Below are 21,307 nucleotides of genomic sequence, written 5' to 3'. Positions count from 1 at the left end.
TTGCCTTTTTAGGTTGTCTCAGAGAGAAGCAGCTTTGCAACTCCAGCATCACCTGCAGGTAAGCAGATACATTTACTTGTAAAATACATGTGAAAAGAGTTCCAGAAAATAACTGTTGCAGAACAGGTATGGAAGGAAACAACTGAGGATGGAAGTAAGAAGCCACCATCCTATGACTAATAATAGAATTAGAGAACTACAAACTGAGGTAGGATGTAGTTAACGATTCAGAGCCCCTAATTCAGCAGAAGAAACAATACTTTTCTTAAACACCGATTTAATTCACAAGGAAGATGGATGAAGCTAAATACAAGCACAGTGTGCCATAAAACTTGTATTGAAGCAACTGGTTCTGTTAAAAATCAGTAATAGCAAAGAAGTAAGTCACAGAAGTTGGTTGGTTAGTTTACTTTCCAGAATTTTGATGGCAAGGGAAGCAGGAGGATATTTAAATATATAAATGTCATCGGTGACATCTGTCCAGCTAGACCTGAGTTTTAGCTTTGCTGGAAGGATTCTTGGGACCTGAGCACCTACACTCACCATTCAGCCTTTACCAACAGCTACTGCCTTTGAAATGCCACCTCAGTTGTGCTGCTTTTCTGACAGGAGAAGACTTTATAGCTGAAAAAAACCCCCATAGAATCCCAATTTTCACAGCTGGATGTGACCTTTACAGTCACATAGTTCAATCCCCCTTCCATGTTCAGGGACACCTCCCACCAGACCAGGTCGCTCAGAGCCCTGTCCAGCCTGGCCTTAGAACACTTCCAGGGATGGGGCTTCCACCACCTCTCTGGGCAACCTGTTCCAGTCTCTCACCACCCTCATGGTGAAGAGCTGCTTCCTCACATCTAATCTGAATCTCCCCTCCTCTAGTTTGAATCCATTCCCCCCAGTCCTATCACTGCCTGACATCCTAAAAAGTCCCTCACCAGCTTTCTTCCAGGTTCATTTAAGATAGTGGAAGACTACAGGAAGGTCTCTTCGGAGTCTTCTCCAGACTAACCCCAACTCTCTCAGTCTGTCCCCACAGCAGAGCTGCTCCAGCCCTCTGATCATCCTCACGGCCCTTCTCTGGACACGTCCCACCACCTCCGTATCTTTTTTTTGTAGCAGAGGCTCCAGAACTGGACGCAGTGCTCCAGGCGGGCAAAAAAACCCCACAATCCACAACAAACCCTCTACACACAGTTGGTACCTGGCCGAGCCGCCCGGCGCACGGGTGTTTCTCAGCCGGCGCTGTGGTACCGGCGGCGCCACACGGAGCATCAGGGCGGCCGCTTCCCCTTTAAGGATTCCCTCCCGCCCCTGCGTGCCTCTCATTGGTCAGCTGAGGTGCCGGTCTGCGGCAGTTCCTGTTTCGGCCACCGTAACTTGTTGACGGATCTCACGCCAATCTCAGCCTCCCCGGCTTTCGATTGGGCCGTCCCGCCAAGGTTTGCGGTGGCGATTGGTCCCTTGCCTCCCCTCGCCCCGCCCACTTGCGGCGAGCAACGCCTTCCCCACTCCTGCTTTTCTGATTGGCCCGGAGGGCTCAACCCGTGCGCTCCGATTGGCTGCTCTGCCTCGCGCGTGCGAGCAGCAGGGTGGGCTGCGCGGGAGGGAGGGGGGGTGGGATGGGATTGGCGTGGAGGCAGCGGCAGGCGCTGACACGGGGTGCCCGCTCGGAGAATGGTCCCCGCGGTGGGGCCGCCGCTCCTCAGCCCGCCCAGTCCCCCCGTGAGTGCCGGGCGCTGCCGCGGGGGTGGGCTTGCCGCCTGAGCTGAGAGCGGAGCGTGGTGAGCGGGAGGCGGGAGAAGGAGGAGGAGGAAAAGGGGAGGAGGAGGTTGGGGAGAACGGGGAGCGGCCGCAGCAGCTGTGCCGGGGCTGCCGGTGGTGGCGGCGGCGCCCTCCTCCTCCTCCTCCTTCTTCCCCTCCCCCGCGGCGACGGTTGCTGTCGGGAGGCCGTTGGCAACGGCCGCCTCCCGCGCGCGAGGGGCTTCGGCCCTGTCGCCCTGGTGACGGCGGCAGCGCGCGGGGCCTCCCCTCCCTCTCTTTCCCGCCCCCCCCCCCCCTCCCCAAGTCCCGGGGAGCCGCCGCGGGCCTCCCGGTCTGGGCACGGCGGGGGGGGAAGACGGGGCACCGGGCTGGGCCGGGGGCCGCTCCGCGTCTTTCTCCGCTTGGGACAGAGCGCCGCGGGAGGCGGCCGCCCGCCCTTTGTTTGCCCGCGCCTCTCGGTGTGCCCAGGTACGACCGCCCCTGCCCGCTCTGGGGGGAAATCGGGCTTGGGTCCGGGCTGCGGAGCCGAAACAGGCCTGGGAGGTGCAGCCCCCCCCCCCTCTCTCGTAGGGGAGTACCGGCGGCTCTTTGTGGTTGCGTCTGGCTGTCCCTCGGTTGCTCCTGCGGGCATCGCGGTGGCGGCCGGGCTTGTGGTCCGGGAGAAGTTTTGTGGTTGTGAGTGCTGATCACCTCCTGCTCTTCTCGAGTGAGGTCCCAAAGTGCTGGTGCCTGTAATCGGGGAAAGTGTAACCGTGGAGGCACTTGGAGTTTGGGCAGCAGTGTGTTTTTGTCATTCTGAATTCTTGTTGATGTGGGGCAATTGGCCGTAAATCGTTGTTGGGAAAGTTAGCAAAGCTTAGGCTCCGTATCTCACATGTGAAGTCTGTTCAGTGTCGTCCAAGGTAGAGAATGTGCTGGGCTTTGCTTCTCTGTGACATCTCTACATGGAAGTTAGTAAGCTTCAGAGTATAACGTAAAAGTGCAGGTTTTTTATTCAGAAATTGGCCCCTGGAAACTAACTTTTCCTGTTGGGTGTGTGTTCACCTTGTTCTCCTAAGGAAAGAAGGCATATGGACACACTCTGTTCCTTCTCCCCCTAGTACTCCTGGCTCTCTGGCCAATTTCTATCAAATTTGCCAATGACAAGAGATTGAAGTCCTTAGTTTCATGGAAATCAACATCTGACAAGTGACATAAGGTCACATTTACTGCTTGCAGTTAAGGTCAGAGCACCTAGAATCCACCTCCTCGTGACAGACAGCACAGGTGAACTGAGTCCTTCACTGTACCTGTGGCTGAATACAGCCATAGCACACAATGCTTGTTTGTCCTGTGAAGTTTGAAGGGAAAAAGGTAGAAGTCAGGAGAAGAAAGGAGCAGTGGAGTGTTGAGTCACTGTCTGTAAGTGCACAGAAATTTACTTGTCTTTATCTTTGCTTTTCACTTAGTAGCTTAGCCTTCTGTTCAGCTCCACCCAGACACATGATTATTAAATACTATCAACAAAGTTAACTTAATGATTGCACAGTTAAGCATTCAGAAGTCAGATAATTTAATAGTTTCATTTGGAAGCTTGGTTGTACCTGTGTTTTTACAATATGGTGCATTGGGACGATCTTATTTATGTGATTACGTAGCATAGCACTTTAACAAACCACAGGGTATTGTTTGTTCTTTGTGAACTGCATGCAGTTATCAGACAAATTGGAAGGAAGGAACTTCCTGTGGGGAGATGTTTATTATTCTAAGGATTTAGAATTTTTAATTTTAAATTTCAATTGGTGCCATAATAATAATTCGTAGGTACATTTTGGGATGAAATAGATTTGACAACTGGAAATACATTTGTCACTGAACAGGAAATAAGCTTAGAAAATGCTCTTGTTGTGAGCACAATTTTAAGATGCACACCTTCAAAATAATTTATCAGGTATGTGAAGCAGTATTGCAAAAGAGTATTGCAGAAGAGTTGCAAACTTTGAAGTATTTGGATATTACTTACTCTCTTAGAGCTTTATTTATTCCCTTAGGTTACAGGTACAGGGGAAGGTTTTAGTGGAGCAGGTGAAAACTGCTGGTGGATCCTGGAGGAGTCTGACAGCAGCAAAGAGATAATTAGGATGCAAATGCTTGATTGTGGCTTTGATTCCTGGTGTTCCAAGTAGTGTTCCCAGGAGCTGATCTGGGACAGACTGAAGTGACTGTCACTCAGGTGGCACAGTGAAGTGTGCCTGGCACACTCCAGCTGTGTGCATCGTGAACTCTACATTTGTAACTGAAGCGTAGTCATAGTCTGGAATTCCAAAGACATCTTATGATCAAGAAGGCAAAACTTCAGTGAGTGTGTTCTACTGACACAGCTGGCCAGGGTACTCCATTTCTTTTCACCTTGTCTCATCTTGGAGAAATGAATGTAGGGGGTGCTTGAGGCTTTTATTAAGGGAGAATTTCAAGAGCTGCTTTTGATGGTTTCTTTTTTTGTTGGTTTCCTCCACTCCATATGCTGAAATCAAAAGAACACCTCCAGCTTCCAGGTGTTGGAAGTATAACAAATTAGGCAACAAATTGATTTGGAGTAGGGATCTATTTAAATATGATTTTACTTTGCAAAGTATATTGGCATAAGGTGTGTGACATAGTAAGCAATATAATACAATATATGTGTTCAGTTTGAGCACTATAGATTAAAAGAAAACAAATACATGGGGAAATCAAGAGCTGGGATGTGCTGGATTTTACAAGAACTGATCAGTGGTTTAAATTTTGTACAGTAGTGCTCATGTTTTTGTAAAAAGTTTTTGGATTCAAGATAGTATTAAAAATAACTTTATAAATGATACATGACTGGGGAGTGGTGTAAGTAGCATTTGATATGAAGGGATTCTTAATGAATCATAGTTGTTTGCTTTGTAAGAACTTGTAAAAAATTTCATTAATTCCATGCCACTTTGAAGGACAGTGAGTAAGCAGCACAGCATGGTGTTTCAGCTGAGACAGTATTGAGCATTGTCCCTGGTTATCAAAGCACTAGAGGAGGGGCATGCCTACTGTGTTTACAAACCAGGTAGTTAAATGAAAATGGATATGTGTGCACGCATAGCATCTGACAGCTTTAATGTTCCTAATGATGTCGTAATCGGTCCAGCTGTAACTCAGGCTTCTGAAGGCAGGGTTATGCTTGTCTACAGCCTGAAGACTGCTGACCCTTGGTATTGGTGGTCACTTTATAACTTATTTGCTGTGCTAGCATTCTTCACCTCTGTCATATTTGTGACTCCTTTATTCAAGTTAAATCCCTCAGGAACACTTTTTCCTATTCTGAAGGGTATCAGTCATAACATGAGTTGTGTGCATGTTATGGAAAGTTGAGTGAAAATATTTCAGATTGAATGGCTGAGATGTATGGCTTCCTTTGATTAAGATTGCAGTGCATCATGTAAAGTTCACAACTCCCTGATTAAGAAATGTTGTGCAGTGCCCTGTTTATGATACTGACCTAACTTGGTAGTTAAAATACAATTCCAGCTTTTATATGTGTGTATCATGTGTCCAAAGAGTACTTTGGTTTGACTTTACAAGGGTGGCCCTGTTGTCGTGCTCTCAGTAAGCAGGAAGGTGATTCTGCTGTGTGCACAGGATTGAAAAATTGTGTCTAAACTCTGTTTATTTGCTGTTTGAGAAACTGTGGCATTAGACTTTAAAGATGAATGAGTTACTTTTGCAACCATGACATATGATAGCCATATCTCACATCAGTTGTGCTGTGTGCCATTGTGATTCAGTTAAGAAAAAAGTAGCAGATTGTTACAAATGTTTCATGCTTCCTATTAAAAAGTGCCTTTCTCACACAGTTAACTGAACTTCTGTCAGGTTAGTTGATAGAGATGAAGACCATGAATTTAGATCAGTGCCATCTGAAAGTGCATCTCAATCATACCAGTACTCTGATACCAAAATGAGTTCTTTGTGGTCCATCTTTAGTGAGGCTGGAATGATTAGAGTGTGGGTCTGTTGGGTTTTACCAGATTTCTCAGATCTTGAGATCTGAAAGTCATTGGTGTGGTTTGCAATGCCCTGAGAACATCATTGAAAACATTGTTCTTTGGACTGCTGGCACTATTAAAAGCAATGTAAAGGCACTATAGGAAGAGAAGAACTTTTGGAAGTTTTTTCTTCTTCAAGGAAGTGAATTTTAAAGTGAAAATAACATCATTCATTTGGAGGATCAGGATGCATCTGTGGTCTGTAGTGAGTGAGTGGCTTATGAGACATTTAATTCATGCCAGCTGCCAATCTTTGAAGTTGGGCTCTGTTTTGCTTTCATGCATGGGCGAAGTTGTTTGAAATTGAACACAAATCTTAGATTGGTTGGAAATTGCCTTTTGCTCCATACTAGTTCTTACTCACTTGCTGCAATAATAAGATGATGCTAGGTCAACATCAGGAGACTTCAGATCAGCAGCAAGATTAAGAACACAATTTTTTTCACTGTTGGAAGATCCATAATATTTGGAGATGCTGTTTAAATGTTAGATATCTGTATTTTAAATGCTTTATTCTTCTATGTAAGTCTCTTGCTTGTAAATTCTGAAACTTTCTGTATAGCTGGAGAATTTTATCTAATTTGGGATCATACTAGGTCATGCTGCCATATAGAGGGACCTCAACAAACTGAAGAAAGGGGCTGACAGGAACCTCATGGAGTTCAACAAGAGGAAGTGTGAAGTCTTGGGGCCGCCTAACTAGGAAGCAACTGTGTGTCCTCATGGTCACAAAGTTAAAAATGAGCCAACAATATGACTTTGCTGTGAAGAAGGGAAATGGTATCCTGGCCCGCATGAAGCAAAGCATTGCCAGCCAGTCGAGAGACATGGTCCTGCCCGACCAATTGATTCAGGACTGGTGAGTCCATGCTTGTAATGCTGTATCCAGGGCTCCACAGAACAAGAGAGAGAGATGGACAAACTGAAAAGGATCCAAAGAGGAGTCTCAAAAACAGTGAAAGGACTGGAACATCTCTCCTCTGAGGAGAAGCTGAGAGAGCTGGGACTGTTCAGTCTGGAGAAGAGAAGGCTTAGGAGGTATCTCATCAAGATAAATACCTGAAGGGAGGGAACAAAGAGGATGGAGACAGGTGTTTTTCAGCATTGTGCAGTGACAAGACAAGATGTAGTAGACACAAATTGGAATGCAGAAGACTTCATCTGAACATCAGGAAATACTTTTTTTGTTTTTTTACTGTGAGGGTGACCGAGCCCTGGAGCAGGTTATGCAGGGATGATGTGGAGTCTTCATTCTTGGAGATGTGCAAAAATTATCTGGATGTGGTCTTGGGCCACTGGCTCTAGGTGGCCCTGCTTGAGCAGGAGAAGGTTGGATCAGATGATCTCTAGAGGTCCCATCCAGCCTCAACCATTTCATGATTCTGTAATACCCTAATCTACTTCAGAACTCAAGAAAATCTCAGAGGAGTGCATAAAATTTAAGAAGTCAGCATTTATAGCACTGCAGTCACACCTACATAACTGTTGTCTGTCACTGCTGTCTTTAGTTACAGCTGCAGCTGCTACTATTTCTATCCAGACTATTTTAAAATGTTGCAATAATTTCTATTTGGTGTAGTGCTCACCAGCATTCAGTCAGCACATGTACTTCTGAGTTGAAATTTCTTTGCAATATTAGCTGGGGGCTGCAGCTCTCCCTTTAAGATTCTGACCAGTAATGCCCGTAACACTTGCTCTCCATGGCTGAAATTCAAAACTTCTGTTGGAGGCAGCTGTCAGGTATTAGTGGGTGTATAAATGAAAGTGGGGGAGAGTTGAGAGCTTCTTGGTTTTGTTTTTGTCTAAGTCTGTGACTGAAAGTGATGCTCAATCTCAACAGCTGACTTGGATTATTAAGTATTGCTTTTATCTGAAACAGTGGTGACTGTCAAAGTCATGCTTTATACTTGCTATGTTTGGCAAGTTACAGAGAGTCCTACCTGTAAATTATCTCAAAGGGCTTTATAGTCCATCTTCCTCTACTTGGTGGCTTTTCTTTTTTATTCTGGCTGGGTATCTGAAAACCCTATGTCTCAGCTTGGAAAAATCAATGTGTTTGAGCTGTCCCTTGCTAAGGATCACAACTGAGATCTCATTTTTCTGGTTTCATTTCGAAATATCTTTGCCAAGTCAGTCACAGGTGGCAATAGAGAGGTGATTTCAAGCAGTGAAAGAAAAAGAAGGCATTTTAATTTTATAGAATGATTTTCTAATGAAGTAAAACTCGTAAGATCATGGTATAAATCTGTCCCTTCCCTTTACCTATTCCTTTTAGACCTCTGCAAAGTAATAACTTGGAAAACGGGTTTTAATTTCTGTTTTGTTGTCAGTGCTGAAGTTCTACAGTAGTCTTATTGCTTTGTCTAGTGCTTTTGGACTAGCTACTTATTTACCCCTGAACAGCTCATGTACAGTAATTCTTCTAAGATTAATAACTAGTTCCTGAAGTGGTGGAATTAATGAATCCATGTTTCCTACAGATTTGCAATTAGTGCTTCCATTTTCTGGTGTCTAACACACACTGATCTTGCTTTTTAGTTTCCTTGTGGAAAGCAGCTGATAAGAAAGGATACCTGCTTTCCCTGGTTGCCCAGGCTCAGATTATCTTGAGTTTGTATCTCTCTCCTCTGTTAAATCTAATTGAAACCATTTTCAGCTTTATCCTTGCCAGTATTGTTTATAACTATTTGTCAAACATCTAGATCACAAAATGAGTCTTTTATTCCTGGAACAGAAGCAGTTGCCTGGTGGACCCACTTTATATAGAAAAAACCTTCAAGGAATAAAAGTGCAAAATACTGTTGAGGTTGTGAAAGAGAATGAGCCCTCTTCTGTCTTTTGTGAGGAGCCTGGAATGAAACATACATTGCAAAGTTGTGGGGTTTTTTGTTTGGTTTTGTTGGGCTTGGGTGCAGAGTGTGTGCAGGGTTTTTTTTGAAACTCATTACAGCTGGTGATAGTGAAAGTACCACTTCTGGAATAATGTCCGGGCCTGTTCTGAAGGATGTGGCAGTAGACTGGACAGGTGCTTTGGAAGCACTTCCATGCAGTTGACAGTTCCCATGGTTCTGAAAGCTGAAGACAGGTTTCATTAATTCTTGCAAGGTGAACATACTTAAAAATTATGTGTCTTAACAGTGGAGCTGGGAATTAAGTCTGATCAGCTTAAACTTTAAAACCAAAATACTGTTTTGGAATACTTTCTACCTCAGCCATTTTTGCATTTAGTCCATTAATATTCATAGGGAAATCCCTTACAGTGGAAGGTCAAGATTTGTAACCAAATCTCAGGGTAGATCTCCTATGCATGTTGTAAAGGAGCTTTGTAGATAAAATATCACTTCCTGTGTAATTAGCCTTCTACAGGTTCTTAGTTTGTGATTGATTTTTTTCATACCCCAAGCTATAAAACATTGAAGAAGTTCACTCAATGACTTGGATCAGAGAAGATGAATTTTAAAACTGACCCATAAGCTCTTTGGATGTTTCAGCTCTAGGATGTTTTGCACTGCTTGTTAGGAACCTCAGGAGAGAGCAGCAACTTGTTTTAGCATGTTTCTGTGTGTCTGGCATATCTATCAGAGAATCACTTGATACCTCCTCAGGACCTTATGCAGTTTTATAAACAGACTATGTGAGGATCCTGTGTAGGTGGAGAACAAAGGAGAGCCCAGGTAAAAACAAAAAAATGAAGCAGAGAATAGTATTATGAATTTACCAATGTGACCAAAAAGAAAACTTCTGTTTTGATTTTAAATTGATATTCAAGCCCTATGAAAAAGTATTGTTATTTAAATACCTCATTTTGAGGTAAAAGTCACATCAGAAGGCAGAATTACACTGGTTATTACAGAAACTGTAGCCTCTGCTATTGTCCATTGGGTTTTTGGTGTTTCAAATACAGCTTTCATAATTGCATGGCTTCCTCAGTTATACGTAATCATTTTGGTCCCAGAATTCAGGGACCAAGATGACTTACGTGTTTCAGGGGTTTTTTTTAGGAAAAATAAATTATTTGTTGTTTAGGCAACATGCTGCCAGTAAGATTTGTCTCACCAATAGGTGCTCTTGCACTGGGGCGGGACCACTCTCAGCCTTGGCACAGACAATCTTTGTCATCTAGTACAGGTAAGCTAACCCACATAAAAAGTAATGACTGTTCTGGGAGGAAGCTGTCTGCAATCCACTTTGTATCCACTTAGCCTTCACCATCAGATTAGACTTTTTGACTTCTTTGTCAAGTGTATCATAATTAGATACCTATCTACTGTTGGAAAATAACTTTCTATTTTGAACGTACTGCAGAGACAAGGAAAAAATTCTAAAACCAGCGAAGTTTTTTTCCATTTGTTAATATTGCAGATACCTTAAAAAAAAAAAAAAAAGTGGATTGTGTAGCAAGTTTTAGCTCACTGGCATTGGTTTTCTTCAACTTTAGCAGAAGCTATGGGGACAGTCCGGTTGTCCTAGGAAACTGTCAGCTGGTTTGCATCAGTACTCTGAAAAGTCGAGATGGCTGTCTTCTGCCCTTTAGTCCCTTGTATATCCTGCTTGGCAAAAGGTGGTGGGTGTTATGCCTGGTCTGATGCCAGCTGGTCAGCCAGCACATACGTGCTATGGAGCTGGTCGCAGACCCAGTGATATCCAGTCTCCTACCTGTGGTGTCAGCACTGACCTCACTTGCCCTCTGCTCAGTCCCAGGTTTCTGTGAACATCTGGGACCTTTGAGAGGTTTCATTTAGGTCAGTCAGTGGGTCCAGCTGTTGTTGAGTGGGTAGATGAAGAGACACAGTGCCATAATAAGAAAATTTTGGTTTCTTCAGAAACCAGAAAGATATCAAAGGGATTTTTATTCTTTACCAGGAAAAACAGTCCTTTTCAGTTTCCTGTAAGTAGGCTTAACTTAACAGGTTACTTTTATAAACAAAAGTATTTCATATACTTAGTTAACAATCACAAAGGTAAGGTTTTGAGTTTCATTTGCTGCAATCATTTTATAAGGTAAATACAAAATTAGAATAGAAGTGTTTCAAGGGAGAATAAAAGCAAAGAAAAGGCAATAAATTATGGGATTTCTTTATCTCAAGGGCACCTTGCTTGTAATTAAAAACTCAGATTAAGTCTCTGGTTGAAGCTCACCTTCTTTCAAAATATATGGCAGATTGGAAAGAGATCTCCAGCAGTCATTCAAATGAAGAGGACACTGTCTTGCAGGGGAAAAAAATAGCATTTGAGTAGTTATTATCTATGCTTGGGAATTGATCTTGGCTGTAAGTAGTGGCTAACTGCTCAAGGTGTGCTAAACTAGTAAGAACATTGCAGCAATGTACCTACATAAGCTTGCTAAAGACTTTTAAGAGAAAGATTTGGATTGCTGGTAGTTTTACACAATATGCACAGCTGTGTATTAAAAAGATTCTTTATGCCTCATACAGAATAATGGAGTAGCTCTACTAATTTGAGGAATAATGGTTTGTATAGCTGAAAATAGCAGATCGGAAGAGTTATGTTCTTTTAAAATTAAGTTTGGAAACACTTCGAAAATAAAGAGTGGAAACTTAATGCCAAATAAAGTAATGTAAAGTAACATTTTTCTTCATAAAAAGCTTACTTTGCTGGGTGTGTGTGTTTTGAAGAAAATATTTCATAAAATCAGTTGCTGAATAATACCTGCAAAGATGGGTGGTAGACAAGAAATTTCAAAACAATTTGGGTTTATTTCTACCCTGGCTAGAAATATGCTGGGAATGCTATCACTTTGACATAATTTTTTTAAAAAAGAGCAGGAGAGGAAGAAAGGAAAGGGGACCTTTGGCACCTTTTAAATAGGACTTTCTGTTTCCTCAGGATCAAACAAATGGTTACAGGCTGTATTAATAGGTTTCAGCGTAAACTTCCACTAGGACCTTGCCTGTCTTTACAAATACATTTGGAATGTATTGCTGTGCATTGCTGAATCATTCAAGGTATTTGCTAAGAAGGAAGAAACATAGCAATCAGAAAACTGTAGGTCGTGACTTCAGGAAACAGAGAGGCTACTAGTAGGAATAAGAATTGAGCTAAGGGGACATGGACCCTGAGCAGAGTATAGGAGTATGGGGAGCCTGTGTATGAAGGCTGAAGACTTGGGGCAGGGTGAAGATGGGCTTGTGGATATGATCTAGACTGTATGTAGGGGGAAGCAGCTGGACTCAAAAGAGCTGTTACTCTTTTGAGGAGAGTATTTGTGTACAGCCTTTACCTTGTTGTAGTTGTGCTTTTTCCTGCAGCTTTGCATGGTAACAGGCTATCTAAATTCACGTTAATGCTTACTCTATAAAATGCACTCGTATGTTTCTGAAGTTGTATGAATTTATGAATTTGCCAGATTAAAAAAACATGGTTTCTTGGTGAATATATTAGTCTTTCAAAAAGGCTAAGCTCACTGAAACTGAGAGCTCTTTGATCTTTTTGATCTGATTTCCAGCACACATGGTCTAGTAATGCCCAATAACAGATACATCAACTCTGTCATTACAGGTGGTGCAGAAAGTGAAGAAACAGGATACATGACTGCCACACAATGCAATCTGGCATCTCTCTTTTTCAAAACAATGTTTGTGAGCTGTGCTGTACCAGAACCGTGCTCATATCCTTACCCCCTACACAGAAGTAGTACTGTGTATGCTAAATTAAATTAAATCACCCATTTGCCCCCTTGATTTTACCTGAAAAAGAAAATATGATGGAGATACAAGAGTCTAGTGTTCCCAGCTTAGCTGCTTTAGCTCATGTCTTTGCTGATGGTCTCACTGGATATAGATTCTGTTGATCTGTTTTGACACAGCTGAAGAGAACCCATTGAAACAAGGTGTGTAGTGTACTAAGTATGTGTGAACATCTCTCTAGTTGCCAGCAGGTGGCTGAGCTCTAACAAGATTTACTGTTTTTTTTTTTTAATAATCAGAATTGCACACCTGCTAAACTCTCCCAGGGAGAGTACTACTGACATCACCAGATATGCACAGGAGAGAAAAGTTATAGGTGCCTTGGGTGGGAAACTGGCTTTCCCAACTTTCAGAGTTCTGAATTTTCACTAGCATGGAGTGTCTAAGATACCAACCAGACTTGTCTTCTTACATGTAAACAAAATTAAATTGTTAGTGAATTAAGCTAAATGGATTTAAAGGAGAAGAAATCAGTTTTTAAGATGAAGTGTCAGTAGGTAATTTAAGAGAGGGTGAAGTTGCACCACTATGTTCTTCCACAGTGAAAAGCTCTGTTATCTCTGTCAGTTTTTTTCATAATTTATACAGAACATGATCAGTGAGCATGGTAAAAGCAATGTGGAGAAATACAAATAGAAAGAGATGTGCTCCCACTGGTAGGCAAGGGAAATCTGTATGTAACACCCAGTGGTGTGGTGCTGTAACTTCTTTTGGAGGATTGTGTTTAATTTTGTGATGGTGAGAACACTGTTGTCTTGTGTAGGTGGGGGAGTCGAACTGGGTTCCTGAAGAGACCAGGCACTTTGTGTTCTCCACACTGGATCTATTTGCAGGATATCACCTGTTTATTTTACTTTGTGGTTTGCCAACATATCCGGTGTCTTCACAGACATAGAGAAAGTACTTAAGAAGGGGTAGAGTGGTAAACAGCGTCAGCCCTGGTGTTCCTTCTCAGTTAATCTTTACTGAACAAGAGCACTACATTTTAGTAACCTTTTAGATTATAAGACTGGAGAAGTGTACCCAAGCTCTGTTCTGGCACAATAAAGGTATTTCTATAACTTTACACACAGGTATACATAGGTGTATACACAGAGCCCTCTCCAAAGTATATGCTTCAGTGCTTTGGGAGCTCTGTAGGTGGCTGGCTTTCTGGTTTGTAGGGATTATTTTTCTCTTGTTTTTGACATCAGTGTCAGTTATGGTAGGCTCAGTTTACATTAAGAACTGTTTGGTGTTGAAAATTATATTAAAAACCACCCCCACTTCCTTACAGTACAAACAAACAAATGCCCTAAAGATACAAAGCCTATTAAAAGAAGCAGATGAGCTTTCCAGGAGGAGCCAGGGAGAGGAGAATCCACAAGGAGTCTGAGGGCCCATGGGAAGAGTTGCAGTAACAGGTTGGTGGGGGAGAGAATGAGCAGAACCGTGAAACTAAATAGAGACTTCAGCCTTATCAAGAAACAGATTATTATTTTTTTTCCTGTTGTCATCTACTATATGCTTCATCATACTTGCTTTCCAAAATTAATTCTCTGGTATATACGTGTTGAGCCATCATTAATTTAATTTTTTTTTTTTCATAATGTTTTTGTTTGTCTAAATACAGGCTCAAGATGAGGACCTGTTGTATACCTTTATTTCATAACTTTATTTTTATCTGAATTTTATATATATGAGAACACAGGGCATCGGTTTGGGCCATTTTAAGCTCTGTGTTAATTCAGTAATTTGTAGTTTGCTACATTACGAGCACTTTAAATAATTTTTATAAAATATCCTCACTGGAGCTTCTATTTTGCTTAGCATTCACCCTTTATTTAGAACTGGGAATTGAATGCATGTTCAGTTCGGAACAGTTGTGCTTCCTCCCATTGAAAAACCAATCATAAACTAATTTTCCTTTTTGCTTCCTTAAAGTAGTTGGGATCAGAATTGTTTTTATATTTGAAGTAATACTGAGTATTGAGTAGATGGAAACCAGTTTATCATAGGCAGCAGGGGCCCACATAGTGCTCTACTAGGGAATGTACTTAATTTTTCATGCTTGCATCATTGCATCACCAGCTGCTGGGCATCAAGATTATAGACGTTTGCATACAATGTAGCATGGCCCTGTTTTTATGGCCAAAGGCAAAGATATGTAATTAATGTCATGTGCTAAGAATTCAGAAGAGTGAAGCTGTTGTTAATTCATGCCACATTTTTCTTCAGGCTCTCTTCTCCGAAACCATGCCAGAGATGACAGAGAATGAGACACCTACTAAGAAGCAACATCGGTGAGTTTCTGTGGGGAATAGATTGTTTTGTAGTTCTGTAATCTGTCACAGTCAAGTGTCTAGCTAAATGTTTCCCAATAAGGATATTGGTTCTAAGGGTTGACCAGGTTTTAAAGTTTAGGAACTGTGGCTGCAAAACCCCATTTCTCTCTTCTCCTATCTATGCAGAGTTGTATGTCAGAGACATGTCTACCTGGGGAACAGTGGTTCTGTGCAGACTGTGTGATTGTGAAGACTCCTTGTAGATCTTGGGGGATCACTATATTCATTTTGGCAGAATAATTTCAATCCCTTCCTCAATTTCCAATGGAATCTGGATCTTGCACATCAGATCCCTGCTGGGATTTAAAATATATTTAGAGGTTGAACAGCAACATTATGATGAAAATTTACAACAAAGTGACTTAGAGCTCATTGCAAGTTTTCCAGGTTTTTGTTCCTTTGTGTTAGCATGTTGAACTAATTTCTTACTTGTCAGGTAATCCTTCAGTCCATTGTTAAATACAGCATCCATCTTATGCTAGGTGGACATGTACGATATGAGATATGATAGGGAAGATTCAGAGAGATCACTGATTTGGGCTACAGAAATTTTTTGTCATCTGGGATGTTCTGACTCCTTTTTACCCCACTAATAGAATATTTTGGATTGTCTGTTGGTAATGGGTATCAAAGGGCAGCTGAGTCTCTCCAGCCTTTGTAATCATGTGTATATTTAGGAAGTATAATCAGTTCTGAGTGGGAGATTGTTTTGGATATAAGTGAGAAAACTAATTTTCTGTAAAATATGAAACCATTTAAAATTATAGTTTATGTGCATTCATTCCTGCTATGGTAGTGAAATTTTCAGTTAACAGAAGATTCATCACTTCCTGAATAGTTGTGCAACAGATGTGCTGGCTTCAGTTGACATTTATTTGAATTGAAAATGTTCATCGTTAAGCATTATTTCTTAGCAAATGGCTCCAGGTCAGACCATCTACAGTAACATTACTCTCTTGTATTCATTGTCCAAATTACTCGAGATGCACACTACTTTTGGCAAGTTACCAGAATAAATGTGTATCAATTCAAAGCATAAAGCCTACATGCCCAATTATACTCACACATCATCTGGATGTGTTTTGCATTCTGACTTTGGATTCCTTGTTACATTTGGACTGTGCTGTAAGAGTGCAAAAGGAGAACTGAAGATGTTGCTCTGTTTTTTGCATATTCTAGCCAAACAACTGGACTGAGAGTGTTCTGCTGGACAGAAATCTTTTTAAAGTTTGGGGTTTTTTTCCTGGAATATTTCTTCCAGAAAACACATGCTTTTCTTTACTTCCTGAAAGTACTTGTCGCACTGCATGTGTATGGTACATGTGATTTATATATGTAGAGTACGCATGTGGGATTTATTGACTTCCAGCAAAGCAATTTCAGGCATTGCACAATGATTCTGACCTGGCTGCCTTAGGTCCAGAAATTCCAAGCACACGTCTGAAAGCAACTCTCACACACCCAGTTACATGTAGGCAGAATTTTGAGGATGTAAAGACAACTGCAGAGGAATGGTAATTCTGGTTTTTTACACAAAGGAAGCGTGTTTGATCGCAGAGGGTATGATGTTTGAAGGTAATGTGTCTGGACAAATGAATTTTGTGTGACTATTTTTCCCTGTTTCATTAATCTAATGAGCATTAGTGTTTCAACAAATAATTAACTATGCTGTTGCTCAGAAATTAGTTCTGTGTTTTTATTATTTGGCCTTATTGAACTCTAAATAGTTCGATAGTTGAGGCTACTGGATAATTGTTGCTAAAATAGAAATTAAAAATCTAGCTCTGCCCTGTAAATATATGTAACAGTAATCAAATGGGGTATTATACTATACTTTCTCATGCTGAAATTTACTGAAGTACCAACACAAATGAATTCTTGTCAGGAACTAATTAATACCAGTGTCTAAATCCAGTCCTTGTGAATGTGACTTGTACTACATTCTTGTTTACAGAGCAGAATATAATATTTAGTATTTTTAGCTGTAGCAGAAATGATAAATTAGACACTTGTGTGCAGATTTTTTCCCTTCTGTTTCACATTACTGTTTTCCCTTTATGCTTCACAGAAAGAAAAACCGAGAGACACATAATGCAGGTAAGAACATTATGCTTTGTTGTTTGATCTGGAAATAAGCACAGATGCTTTGAACTAAGAAAACATATTTTGCAATGAGAAGGTTCCTCTGTAGGAGTTTTATCACATCAAAAAAACCCACCCTACCAAACCTTACTGTGACCTTGCATGTAATATCTGTGCAGAATGGCTTCTTGATTAGTCTCTCGTTTGCTGTTTTCCATAGTACAAGGTTACAGTAGCACACCCAAGTATGAAAGTAGGACCATGACACATTTTTCCATTGCTAGTAATCTAAGTAGTAAATAGTTTCAGTTGGTTTTAATTCTAAAGAAAAATAAATGCACAGGCATTCACATGCAAATAGCACCCACCTCTCTTAAAGAGCCAAACAGTTAAACAGGCTAGAGATGGATAACTAACATGAGAGCTTTATAGGTTCCCTGTATTATAAATATTCCTGTAGTCTGTCCCTGAGGCACCAGCCTAGGCTTTGGCATCCCAGAAATTCTGTGTGTATGTTGACCCTCTGGATGTTGCAGGAGCCACATCCCTTGGGCAGCATGCAGCCTTTTTATTTCTGGCATTGTGTGGCTCCAGTGACATCTGCAATTAGCACCAGCAGGATGGACTGGGAAAGGGTCTGACAGGCTTGGGGGCCTGGTTCATCCTAAGAAATTGATTCCAGTTCTTCTTTTATTTAACAGCAGTACTGTGTGATCTTCACATTCAACTGGAAAAACCACTGAGTAGTTTCCATGTGCAGGATGTGGCATATAATGCTGGTGGGGCTGTGCCCAGGGTGTGGCAAACTTCTTAGCAATTAAGAAGTATAAAGAAATAGTCTTGTCAAGTTTACTTTTAAGATTGCTAACCTCATTCTGATTCTCAGTTCCTGTTTCACTTGTCTATGGCTTTCCAAAGCCTTCAGGTATGGGGCTGAACTCTGGAAGGCTGGGGGGACCAGCTCCCTCCAGCCCTGTAGCTTGCTTAGTCATGAATACCCAAGCAAGCTGAGTAGAAGCATGGAAAATACCAAAACAAAGGAATAGCACTTTACAGTCACTGTAATATCTCTATGTATAAATCAGATAAATAAAAATTAAGTCCCAAGGATTGTGTGTTTTTGTGTTTGTACAGCTGCTCTGATTTATGTGGTAAATTTCATGCAGAAGAGAAGTTGTCCTGCTGTGTGTAGTGTCGTGTGTTTAGGCCTCTCACTGTCATCACCACTAGCCTGTCTTGAAATACAAAAAAATAATTTAGTTCTTTAAAAAATGTAAATTTAAGTGACAGACTACTGAAATAAAACTGTTTAAATTAAATCATTATATGCTTTTTAAAAGGAGCACAATAAAATACACTCACCTGTGGGCCACTCTGTGTTTCTTTGTGCCACCAAAAGCAGCCTGTCTGCACAAACCACAAGGTGATAGTCAGCACAATGAATGAACCATATGTTGATTTGAAACTTGACAAAACCCTGACAGAATTTTTTCAGGCTCCTTAGGGAAAAAGGCATCTAATAGTTTTAGTTTGTGAAGAACACCAGAAGCATCTCTGTCAGAAAAGTAGCTACACATGGCTGAACTGTATTTGAAACAAGCTGACTATGATGGGTGGATTTATACCATCTGATAAAAACACTCCCGGAGATATTTACACTGCTAGACTTGTTGTGTAGACCCTTTGTGCCTGTGTTTAGGCCTTGTGAAGAGGTACCTGATGTCAGTAGAAGACTGTAAATGAAGCATTTTCTGACCTTCTCCAAAATAGGTAATTCACTGGAAATACCATTCATTAAATATTTTCTTTAATCCCAGTTACAGTTAGGCCTTATGGGACAGTTTTACCTTTGAACATAAAAAAGAGTAACTGATAGTCCATATAGCTCGAGCTTCACCTATATTCAGTGTTGGCTGCTACATCAGTATAGATCTAAAATTAAGATTGAAAAATGGTAAAATCTAAATTATTTCTTTTTTGGCACAAAATTTGATGTTAGGATTTAAGAGACCCAGATTTCCATCCCAAATCTGCAACTGATTCGTTCTATAATCTTGGTTCGTTAGTCTTCTGTATGCCAAAAATTAATCTTTCTGCCTTGTGAAAAGGGTTTCATAAAACTCAGCTAGAGAGCATTATCAAAAGCTAAATTTTCAGTTGCAGTAGCTCTTCTTTTCCACAAAGGGGTCCAGAACATCCTTACCTTTTGAAGGTATTGCTGCTTATGTTACATCTCTTAATTCCACTGAGTATTAATTTAGTAACTGAGGTTTACTTTAGAGGAATTCTTTACCTCTCTCAAATTACTAAGGGTTCTAATATGTCATGAAATAATGTATTTATAAGCCCTTACTTTGGGACTGTTTGTGCTCCTGTTGTGCTGACTTGCCCTATCAGATGACACAACCCATACTATTTTTGCTTAGTGGAGAGACATCGAAAGAAGAAGATTAATGCTGGGATAAACAGAATTGGAGAACTCATTCCCTGCTCTCCAGCACTTAAACAGGTGAGTGTCTGTTCAGAAATGCATACAGGTTTCCTGTAAAATTTTTGTTTGTTTACTTGTCTGTAGAAGTATAAATATGCATTTTGCTACTTGTCTTTGGGCAAACTGCCCATAGGGCACAAGGCAAAAGTGCCTGAATTAATAGTGCAAAAATCTTACCTGTTATTAATATTTTAAAAATCATATGTAATAGAATTCCTTTTTGGAAGTCCAGGGCCACATGAGTGTAATTTCACAGATTTTGAGCTTTTTATCTGAAAGTGTTACGTATGACTGCTGAAGGAACGAAACAGCTCCAGCTGGACACGTGGATGAATTTCTCCTCAGTTCATACATGCATGATTTTGAGCAGGTGTAAGCTAGGCTAATTTGCCCATAATGTTGAGCTTGCTGTTATCTGCCTGTGCATTTGATTCACAGCTTCCTCAAGTTCTCATTCAGGGTGCTTGAACATTAGTAACAACAGAAGGTAAAAAAATCTATGTGGGCTGCTGCCTACCCTGTTGCATCAAGGGGATGGAGAGCTGTTCACCCTTTTCTGTGTAACAGAGGTGGCAGGCTTGACAGAAGTGGATTGGATCTGGCCAGTGGGTTGGTGGTTGCCTTGCATGATAATGTTTGTCAAGGCATTTTCTACTGATGCTGTTTAATGTAGTCTGTACGATGCCCGAGTGGTGAAAGCTATGGGTTCTTCAGCTGTGGAGGTGCTGGTCACTTAATGTCCTGAGATGTAAACAGACTTGCCTGTGTCATCATTTTTGTAATTTTTCATATAATGTGATGAAAGCAATTCAGAAAGTGAAATAAAAATGGTAATTTCAGACACTGTTGTGAAAGATGAAGCAAAGCAAATGGTTTGAGGCTGATGCACAGATGCATCTTTTTCAAGACAGAGCAATATATAGCAAAGTCTGTTCCTACAGAAGAGTAGAAAAAACTAGAAAGTGAACAACAGGTTTTGCAGGCAGAATAAATGTAGTTCCATAAGAGGAAGGTGGTGGAGGGGTTATGGGATATTTTCACTTCCCACGTTCTCCAGTATATAACTTTCAGAATACAATAGCATACACCTCCACGCTCCACGTTTGTTTCTTTCCTAATGAATTTCCTCATTTGCAAGGCAGTATCCTGGAATTTTCATGTGATGTATGAATTTACTAGTGAACATAAATTTTAATCTGCTTAGCAAAAAATGGTTATTGTTGTTCGGGCTCTATGGCCTTAGTATCTAGCTTCAGGCATCAGAAAATATCAGTTCCAACACTGGCAATGTTATTCTGTAAAAACTCATGGCATTTTAGGGTCAGTATCACTCATAAAACCTGTAGTTCATCTTAAAAACCAAAACCAAAACCAAAACCAAACCAAAAAACACACCTAAAAAAACCTAAATAAAACCAACAAACCCACCAATTGGTATTCAGAGAATCATTCAGTTTGGCACATCTTAAAAGATGTCCTGGAGAAAGTGCAGTTGTATCATTAAAGTATCTACTAATTACAGAAATTTCTCCTAATTCTATATGTTTTCTTTTCAAGAGCAAGAACATGATCCTGGATCAGGCCTTTAAGTATATAACAGAAATGAAAAGACAAAATGATGAACTTCTGTTAAATGGAGGGAACAATGAACAGGGTAAGTACAGATGGCACTGGAAGCTCTAGAATTGTTGTCACTCACTTCCACTGTGTGTCTTTTAGCAGTGACTTACAACAAAGCCTGAATCAACAAACTTAGGAATCCCAAGACATTATGCACATACAGAAAAATATAGCTGCTTAGAATATGCTGAAAAGAGAAGCCAACGAAATGCCCAAGTGCATGTTCTTGCACATAGCTACAAGATAATGAAGCAATTGCTTTGTGATGTAATTACAGAG

General features: G+C 40.9%; 1 protein-coding gene across 6 annotated transcripts in view; it reads left to right on the top strand.

The window, feature by feature from the left end:
• Positions 1-1,635: 1,635 nt before the first annotated feature.
• Positions 1,636-21,307, top strand: part of USF3 (upstream transcription factor family member 3) — a 33,231-nt gene continuing 13,559 nt past the window's right edge. For 3 of the 6 annotated variants that reach the window (XM_030463668.1, XM_030463632.1, XM_030463636.1), the window contains exons 1-5: positions 1,636-1,722; positions 14,729-14,793; positions 16,904-16,932; positions 19,344-19,426; positions 20,966-21,062. In XM_030463668.1, the coding sequence (XP_030319528.1) occupies positions 1,675-1,722; positions 14,729-14,793; positions 16,904-16,932; positions 19,344-19,426; positions 20,966-21,062 (322 nt within the window). In that variant the 5' untranslated portion in view covers positions 1,636-1,674. Of the gene's footprint in view, positions 1,782-2,029; positions 2,230-13,787; positions 13,915-14,728; positions 14,794-16,903; positions 16,933-19,343; positions 19,427-20,965; positions 21,063-21,307 lie in introns of those variants that run through there. The other 3 variants (XM_030463643.1, XM_030463652.1, XM_030463660.1) reach the window with 3 other exon arrangements.

Source organism: Calypte anna, chromosome 1 (assembly GCF_003957555.1).
Source record: "Calypte anna isolate BGI_N300 chromosome 1, bCalAnn1_v1.p, whole genome shotgun sequence".
Classification (NCBI taxonomy): Eukaryota; Metazoa; Chordata; class Aves; order Apodiformes; family Trochilidae; genus Calypte; species Calypte anna.
Note: the sequence above shows the minus strand (reverse complement) of the source record. Positions and strands in the feature narration are given on the sequence as shown.